Genomic DNA, 9,888 nt, shown 5'->3' with positions numbered 1-9,888 from the left:
AGTCTCCTGTGTGTCATACTACAGCAAGGAGTTTGGAAGAATGAGCTTTTGAATAATTTTGGGGAATATTTATAATGTAAAATCTTCAATAAATATGGCATTATCTTAAATAACTTTACTATTATACAGTATATTTCTACCAAACTCACTATTTGCATTGTTGTTGTTAGCATCTGGTTAACTTAACGGATATTAAAAGCTGTTTCTAAAACAATGAGAGGGAGAGCTCTGTCCTGTCAGACTGAGAGAGATAACTACAGCTCAGTGAGGTAAGGGACTCTGTTTAGATAGTTAACTTTAGTCTAGTTATCTCAGTGGGTCTCAAACGTTTTGGTCACCATTTATGAGAATAAATGAAAAACAGTCATGAAATACAATATGACAGTAAAACAAGAATACAGTTTAAAAGGTGAGTGATTTGTAGGCTATTCATTAAGAAAATCTGTTCACAGTTCTGTTTCATATGAGTGTTGAGAGAAGTATCCATAAATTCATTTTGCTCTCAAAGTGCACCAGGTTGATGCATTTAACTTCAATATTTAAAAAAAAAATCTTCCCAGGGGAGCATGGCCCCGGACCCCCCTAGAGGAGGTGAGGACCCTCGCCCCCCCCCCACTTATAAAATAGCACTTTACCTCTGCTTACACCTATATGGCATTTTATATGCTGTGAGCTGATTATCGAGCCTTCATTGTAAGAGTCGCGGGTACGCTGTGTATGTGCGTATTCCACTATAGCGCCCGGTACATTAATGGGAAACCCTAGTTTGTATATGTTCAATACATTTGTAACACTGTACACATGAACGTTTTGTTTTTTCGGTTCACCAAAAAAAAAAAATCTCACTCCAATGTTGGCAGCCCTGATATAGTCGCTAGATTTTAACAAGAAAAATGATGTTTGGAATAAAGAAGAAGATATCTCTGATTCTGCCACATAAATCAGTATATCATTAGTCCATTACAGAAGTTCATTGGTAAATCTGTGGATTACTCTGTTAATATGTGTTGTATTTGGTCAAGCAGTAAAACTGAGGCAGCAGAAGGAGCAGCTGGAGCCTTTGGTCCAGGAGGAGGACCGGGAGGAGGAGATCAGTGGAGCCCAGTTCCTCTGTGAGACCGTCATCCGCTCCCTCACCTTAGAGGAGGCCCCTGATCACAGACCCCTGCGCAGGGCCCTGCACAGCAGCCATAAACCTCAGAGTGAGAATGAGACCTTTAATCACACTGTGTTATGTGGTGGAAATCCTTGAAATGAACTGGCCAAGAGTTGTCCTTCTGACTCTTTGATCAACTTTGGAGTCACAGAGCTTTCAGAAAGCAAAAGTCTCTACAGCCCAGAGCAACAACTCAAACTGAGTCAGCTTGTATACAGATTCAGTGAATACATGCTGAGTCATGATATTACTGACCCATGGCTCTAAGGGCATTAGACCCATGATCAGATCAATGGTAACCTACTGTGTGGTCACATTGCACCATCTTATCTACATTTATCTACTATTTTTTGACAAGTAAGGCTTACAGAATATTGTTTTTTTTACAACATCATGGCATTGTGTTTTATTGATAATCCGTATTTCCATTACTGTTATTATTAACACTGTTGAGTAATTTAACTCAGAAATTCAGTGTTTCTTTGTTTTGTGCAGTATAATCAGGTGCTCACACTTAGTTTTTCTCCCTTCTTTTCTTCCAGTTATGTCGCGGGGCACCAGCTTTTGCTTGGAGAGGGTTGTAGAGGCTGAGCAGACCACAGAGACAGTACAGGAGGGAAGTGAGGAGATCTGTGCTGTTAGACTGGAGAGTTCAGCTCTGCCTGTCAACACAGGCCTCAACCAGATCACAGAGGAAGAGGAGACCAGACCAGGTTAGTGGAACACTTCCGGGATTCGGTTTATTCCTGTTTATTAACTTATTTGTATTACATCCGTGCTTTTAATTGCACACCGACAGTTTGATATCTGCAATTCTTAGATGCTAATTTTGTGGGGTTTTTTGCCTCTTTTTTCAGTTTTGCAGGAACCAGCAAATGAAAACCTGCATACGAGTTCACATCATGATATCGAGAACGAAGAAGTCATTGATGACATGCAAAACATGGCAGAAATTCAAGAGGAGAAAGAGGAGGGTGGAACTAAAGGAGAAGACTGGGAGGAGGTGAGGGTTTAACCTTTTTTAAACTGAAACCTTTCTCTGGCATCTTATCTGTAAGAGTTGCTTTATTATTTCAGATCCACATTTCCCTTCTAACCACATCAGTTGTCTTAATGTAATCACATCCACCATCTTCTCGTCCTGTGTCTCAGGTCAGCAGTCAGACCTCCTCAGTCTCCTCCTGCGACGATTACATCATCATCCTCCCAGACTGCTTTGACACCAGCCGGCCTCTGGGGGAGTCCATGTACAGCTCCGCCATGTCACAGCCGGACCCCGCCCCCACCGCCGCTGCTGCTGCTGATGATGATGTGACCCCAGCCGATCCGGACGCACTGCAGGAGGAAGAGGAAGAGGAAGACTCCAACTCGGGGCCGGATGACGTGGCCCCGCTGAGAGAGAGGCAGGAGGCAGTGGATGCAGAGGATTTGTCTGTGAACACGTGGCCCCTGCCCATCCCCCCCCCCCACAGCAGTGTGAACCAGATGCTGTGCGCCTCCCAAACCCTGGACGCCGTGACACTCACGCCTGTAGTGGTGCCTCCACCAGTGCTGCCTGACCCCCTGCTGCCCCCCCCCACACTCTACTCACCCAGGTTAGATCACACAAATGGTCTTTGGCATGTGTGGAACTAACTTTTGGATGTGAATCAGTATTTAAAATGGATTTCTGTCAGTTTTTTTGTTCTTGTCGTTGAAATGTCTTCGTTTTCCTCGTTAACAATGTCAAGTATAAATAAACATGACTATCTCTATGGGAACCCAGTATGAAAGTTAATTAATGACGATATATTGCACCTTGAGCAGTTTTGGTTTTGGTTGCAAAAGCTAAAATACAGAATGTCTCTTTTAAATAAATGTCAAAACTTTAAATGTGTTTGTAAGTTAGCAAATGGGGAATTATCCTCCAACTAATAACAGTTTTTGAACTGTTGATTGTTTCCAGAAAATGTTTACGTTTCAAATATTTAATGTGACATTGACAAGGTTGTATCACTGCGCTTTTTCAAGTGGTATTATTATCGCCGCCTCCGTCACAATGAAAACCAAATTGCTTACTTCAAGCGACAAAATTAGAAACGTATTCAGATCATCAGCGCAAATTATGCAAATAAATGCCCTTAGCGTCGTTTAACTAATGCTGCTACTTTGCACACGGCACTCTGCATTTTATTTTCCGCGGCTTTGTGCGTAAATTACGCATTTATTTTCCCAAGAGATCAAACCTGGTCAGGCAGAGTTCCATTTTGAAAGCTAGACTTATAGGGAACCAATCTAAACAGGGATGGTTTAATTATTCTTTACCTATTACATTTTGCGATCAACATTTACTTCACAATAAGTTAAAGGAAATAACTTGTCTATTGCCACTTAGAAAAAAAGTAATTTGGGATTAAATAGAGTATTAAATGATTCGTTTTTTCTTCTTCTTCTGCCTGCTACAGACTTACATGTTTTAAGTCGTCTTTGTTTGATTTGTGCTTCAGGTCTGAGGCACTGTACCTGGCCGAGGATCCCAGTCCTCCAGCCTGTGATCCATATGAGCCACATCAACCGAGGGTCCACCTAAATGGTGAGTTTCACTGTTTGTCCACCCAGCTTTAAGCACATCACAGTGTCATAGTACAAACTGGCACACATGGAGCATAAAACCACTCGGCATGACACAGCAATATCAACACAACATCTTCACCAGTGTGTTTTGGGTGTTATATAAATAAGACTGTGGTGGATTGACTTCAGTGTTGCCTCACAGAAAGGAAACACATTGTTGCCCTTTCTGGGAAGACAGGAAGTGAGAGCGCACACAAGCTTTCAGAATCTGTTGCTTCAGCAGAATGCTTTGTTCCTCCTCTAATATTGTGTTTGCATGTGTGTGTTGCTCCTTTTTTTCTTTTCTTTTAAAAATAAAATCTGCTTTGCAGTATCATCTGGTCTGTCGAGATCAGCAGGCTCAGCATCCAGTGCCTTTGAGACATACAACCCCAGACCCAGCAACGCTTTGCAGCCAAGGTGCAATACAACAAAGAGTAAAATTTGATATATTTCACTTTCATAAAGCAGATTCCTTCCTTGGTTTCTCTTTTGTGTTGACGATACGCATCTGTTTTTATAATTTATTTGTGTAACAACCTAATCTGATAGCTTTTAACAGAGTCTATAATCAGAAATGTGATGCACATGTACTTTTTTATAAACAAATCTAACTAGAACATGTTGTTCTCTGCTATATTGTTATACAACCCAGCTTAACCACATCCCTGTCTTTATACAAGGGGCCAAGGAGGCATCACCGAGGGACTTGTCAAAGGGGCCCTCTCTGTGGCAGCGTCCGCTTATAAAGCTCTCTTCACAGGACCAAACTGCTCAATACAGGTACATCACACAGAAACCCTTATTTAAAGTCTTTTTTGTTTTGTGTATCATAAATGCATAGCAAAACAAACAGTATATCAGAGTTATAGTGGGAAGATTACGTTACTGAACGGCAAGTGGATGATATTCATTTTCCATTTCAAAATATATAACTCGTAAAAAATGTGTTAAAAGGCCCCAGTTTTTTTCAACTCAAAAGTTTTCCCTTTTCTGTACTTTTTCTATAGATTTGTGTGCATGTAAATTGTCTGCAAAATCTGAAATCACAAAGCTCCGTCCCCCAACCCTTGCCTGAAACACCTCCATCGGAATCCTTTGTTTTCTTCCGTGACATAGTAACATGTTATCGGCTAGCGCTCCAACACATTGTACGTGATATATAAGGGGTTGGACATGTCTATGCAGTTGACCAATCACAACAGAGCCCGCCAGCTAACCAATCAGAGCAGACTGGGCTCTGGTTTCAGACAGAGGGTGAAAAGAGGTGCTGCAGCACAGGCAGTATGAGAGAAATAAAGAGCTTTTTGAACATGAAAGCATGGAGACGGGTCAAAGTAGAGGCACAAAATACAAGTATGAACCTGAAAATGATCATAATATGGACCCTTTTAAGAGTTGGCCCTCCGATAAATGTAATCACATTGGCGAGAACATGCTTGAGAGATATTACATTTCTAGGATCTTATGATCTTTGCATTAGCATTTTCCCCAGAAAATGTGTGACCATTTTTGCAAAAATGTGATCGATAATATTTAAAGAAGGAATATTTTATAATAACAGGTCCTACTTCTATGTGTAATATGAAAGGTGTGACAAATCCACAGAGATTTAATGTATGAACAACATTTTGAGATCCCCTTCAGACAGTTAATTGTTTTCTCACTCTCTTCACTTTTTCTGTTTCACATGTCCAGTAATAGCAGGCAGCTTTTTCCAACCAAACAATGTCTGTTAAACCCCCTTTACACAACATGTGCAGCACCAGACAGCAGAGGGACAAAATAAGCTACCAGCTGGTGAAACTAGTGGAGCGTTTAGAAACTAAAGAGCCAGATATATCCACTGAGGGGTTTTTAGAACAAACCGAGCTTAAAGGAAAGTGAATATCATCAATGGACATCAAAAGAAAGCTAATTTTGCTCTGTGTCAGAACCAGGGTGGGATTTTCACGGCGGCCATGGCCGTCGTAGCCCCTCGGTCTGGCCCTTATGCCCCACAAATAATTGTACGTCCTACGGCCACCTTGGTCTTTGGGCCCCTCACACTGTTAAAATCTCGAAGTTGCTTTAAAAGCGTCAGAACAGTGGTTTCTGAACTGCATTATGCTGCGTTCACAACGGACGCGATGCAAATATTCGCATTGCTCTAACCCAGGGGTCGGCAACCCCTGGCACGCGTGCCAGCATTGGCACGCGGCACCGTAACCAGTGGCACACTAGGAATAAGTGGAATAAGTGCAATAATATTTAAATTGTATTTTCGGATCCTGAACGAGACCGCCGCCAGAGCGCGTCTACCTGCAGAAGGAAGCCATGCACGCAACGCAGCCCCGCTCTCTTTAACTCCAGGTGACTTTCTGCCGCTTTCCTCCGTGGTGCAGTGCTGATCGAAAGCACTTCACAAATTGCAGTAGGCCTACCCATAAGGAGCTGTACAAATGCCGCAGTTTTTGCGTGGCTGTGTCTTTAGTTGAAAGCCCAGTGGCGATCTGCTCATCGAAATAATATGCTACAAAGGGGCGGACTGGCCATCTGTGTGTTGAACTTTCCTGTCGGCTCCCAGACCGTAGTCGAGGAGGGCAGCAGCAACAAGCTTCAGGTTCAATAACCCACTTTAGCTTAAATGACTGGAGAGAGGCGAGCTCTTTTTGGGAGGCCGTTGCATTTATTTAGCTGTTCTTCTGTTTCACAAAATACATCACAGACCTCAGTTTTTCTGCTGCCTCGTTTCACTTCCAGAAACATACACACGTTCCCACTTCCCTCACTGTCGCTCTGCCATCCACACACACACATGCACAAGCCACACCCCTCTCTCTCGCTCTCTCTCTTAAAGGGACAGCGATCTCATCTCACTCTGCATGACCCTAATATCATAACATCAATGTGTGTTCTGGAGAATCACAGAACGGATGAATGTCCTTATTATTATGCCGTTTAAACCAATTATTTAAATGTGGTAAATGTGTGACGTTTCGTTACAGGTCACACACTGGGGGGGGGGGGGGCTCCCGCAGCGAGGCTGCCCCCCGCCCTCTGGGCTGATAGTTCAGCCTATCCCCTGTGTGCCTTGGCCCTCCCCGTTGATAATTCTCGATCGTCGGCACGCTGATAACAATTTTTTTTTTAAATGGCACTTCATATCAAAAAGGTTGCCGACCCCTGCTCTAACCGCTGGGGTTTCACCGCGGCTGCCAGCTGTGTTTACTCCTGTCATTCAAACAGGACGCGCTGGAGAGGGGGTGGGGCTTTTATTCATGTAAATACTGTGGTGGAAACCAACTATGACAAAATTAACCTATTTTACCGTGATTTAATTGTAATACACGTTTCAAAATGATGCCGAAGTAACTAAATACTGATGACGGTTAGTAAAAAACATGCTTTGACAAGTGTGCAGACAAGACGGCAGGCGAAAAACTTTTAAAATGCGTGTTTTCCGAATGGAGATTGGATCGATCAGGCTAAACTAACCTGTAGCTGCTCCGTCCATACTCACAACAACGTCCTAAAGACAGAATTAAAGCAGTGACTGTATTCACCATGACACAGACAGTCTGTGGTTTGTTCATCTTTAACTTTTGTCCAGTTTCTGAACAGATATGAGGAGCTGTGAGGAGTTGATTAAAGAGACTCTCGTACACACACGCACGCACGCACGCACGCACAGACTTTTGCATTTCAAAGTATTGCTTGTTCACACAGTTCAATGTTGGAGCTTCACTGTGCACTGTTGAATGTATGTGCAGAATTTGACCCTTGAAGGCTGTTTCTTCTGCTCTGAAATTGAATATATTTGTTACATATTATTAGAATTTTAGATTTTTAGATTGGATTTTGGATTTGTGAATGGGAGAAGTAGTAGATGGAAAACATACCAAACACTAATTATTCAAAGTATACAGTAATACTAAGGAGGCTTAGGCCTATATGATGATATAATGTTTGACATTATTGATATTAAAAAAGTGATTTGTTTTCCATGTCATTTCTTATCAGAAAGTGAAGTTATTTATTTGTAAGCTCCAAATCCTAATTTTTCCCTCAATGGCCTTTGTGCCCTGGCATGTGGCCTTTCCGCCCTGAAATAACGTGTGACACCAAAGGCCAAATGGCCTTGCCTCTAAAATGATGAAAATCCAAGCCTGGTCAGAACTCAAAGTTCATCATAACAGCTTTAGAAGGTAATAAAGTGTTGCATTTAAAGGTTTTTTCCATTGCCCTTTTGTAACTCAGCTGGGAAAAGAATGCAACTTTAACAAACTGCTGTTAATCCTAACATTTAATCAAATGAAAGTTAAAAGTGTATTTGAGAGCTCGGGAATTATATGATTGGTATTGTTTCAGTAGCTACTCGCCTGTGTAGTGAGTCAGACCAGAAGTTCATTAACCGTTGTGACCCCACATATTTTCCCTGAATTGTGTCAATAAGTATAAAGTATAAAGCTGCTGCCAACACGTTCCATTAACCAAATGCTCTGTTTTAGGTATGGAGTACTCAGACCTTTTACAAAGTATAAGCATTAATAGGAAAATTATGAAAATCTCAGTTACAAGTAAAAATCCTGCATTCAAAACTTTACTTTATTGTAACAGTACTAAAGTACTCATCAGCATCTACATGTACATGTAAAGCACAAAAAGAAAAGTTACTCATTATGTATAATGGCATTTTATACTCATAATATACACATTATATTATTATTATTATAATAATAATATAACAATACCTTGTTGCTGATTATAATAAGCGAAAGGTAAAGGTGTGGCAATTATAAAATATAAAATAATGTATTACTTGATTCCTATTTTATAATAATAATTATACTATACATAATTTATATTTTGAGATGTTTACATTTTAGAATTGTTTATTTCTACTCTTTTAATTTCTCTTATGTGCAATGCCTTGTGTGTGCTGCTGCAACGCAAAAAATCCCAAATTGGGATCAATAAAAGTACATCTTATCATCTTATCTTAATAAACATCTGACTTTTATAAATGTAACTAAGGCTGTCCAATAAATATATAGTAGAATATTTGCCTCAAACTTAGTAAACTCTGTCTGTATTTACTCTGTATGTCCCCGTATCTCACCATCTCATGCCTGTTTTGTTTCCCCCACTGCAGCGAGGCATCGACCCGGCCACCCGGCAGGACCCTTCCCTGATGGCCATGCTGCTGGAGATGGGCTTCAGAGACCAGCGGCTCAACCAGCGGCTGCTGAGGAAGCACGGCTACAGCCTGCTGCACACCGTCAACGAGCTGGTGCAGATCGCCGAGGACAACCAGAGCAAAGCTGTCAATGCTCCGCACTGAGCCAGGGAAACGCTACTCTAAAAAGAAATGTATTTGACTTTTAAACATTACGTCAAGAGAATATTAAGATTATGACCTGCGTATATATCACCCTTTCCAGTGTCTAGATTTGTTCTAAATTGTGTAAAGAAAGATGTTTATGATTCGTGCTATTCAATACTTTTCCAAAGGGTGGATGGTTATTTAGAAACTGATAATAAGACGGCAATGTCTCTAAAGAGGAATTATTTCTTGGACTTGTTCATCGGAGAGAAAATAGATATTAGGCGCTTTCACACCGCAGTACTTTTCCCACAAAGTTTTATCAGACTTAGTTCATGAGAACTCTTTAGTTCTGATGAACTAAAGAGCAGATCGCGTTCACACCGGAATAAGTTCCTGGGGGGGGGATTAGGCAAATGAAGCCGCTGACGTCACTTCTTCTTCTTCTGCTTTGGGTTTACTGACAGGCCGCAAACAACTTCACGGCGTATACCTCTACTGAAGCCTTCAGAGTAAATCGCCAGAACGCCGACACCTCCTCATCTCCACCGCTCCCATGTTTTCTTTTGTGTTGCCATAAGTTAGTCTCTCTGCGTTTGTGCGCTGGGCTAATGCTAATAATGCTAATGCGAGGATAATAAAATAGTGGCTTCACAAAACTTTTTGGGAGTTTTACGGGGCGTGGTTTGCAATCCGCCCAGCCAATCAGACATAGGAACCTTTTTCTCCCATTAAAGTACCTGCTCTCTAGCAGGGACTGAAAAGGAGGTAAAAAAGGTTCTGATTAACTCATTTTTGTTCCGGCTCTTTTTGGTGTGAACGCGACATTTCGGAA

At 41.5% G+C, this 9,888-nt stretch overlaps 1 protein-coding gene across 1 annotated transcript; it reads left to right on the top strand.

Moving 5' to 3' along the window:
• Positions 1–945: 945 nt before the first annotated feature.
• LOC104960564 (next to BRCA1 gene 1 protein-like) lies at positions 946–9,424 on the top strand (the record flags this gene model as incomplete). Its single annotated transcript, XM_010788638.1, has 8 exons — positions 946–1,202; positions 1,699–1,869; positions 2,014–2,159; positions 2,309–2,751; positions 3,643–3,728; positions 4,081–4,168; positions 4,432–4,531; positions 8,883–9,424. Coding segments are annotated over 8 exons (1,480 nt in total), but the record flags the coding sequence as incomplete, so codon positions are not given.
• Positions 9,425–9,888: the final 464 nt, after the last annotated feature.

Source organism: Notothenia coriiceps, unplaced genomic scaffold, assembly GCF_000735185.1.
Source record: "Notothenia coriiceps isolate Sejong01 unplaced genomic scaffold, NC01 NC01_scaffold00031947, whole genome shotgun sequence".
Taxonomy (NCBI): domain Eukaryota; kingdom Metazoa; phylum Chordata; class Actinopteri; order Perciformes; family Nototheniidae; genus Notothenia; species Notothenia coriiceps.
Note: the sequence above shows the minus strand (reverse complement) of the source record. Positions and strands in the feature narration are given on the sequence as shown.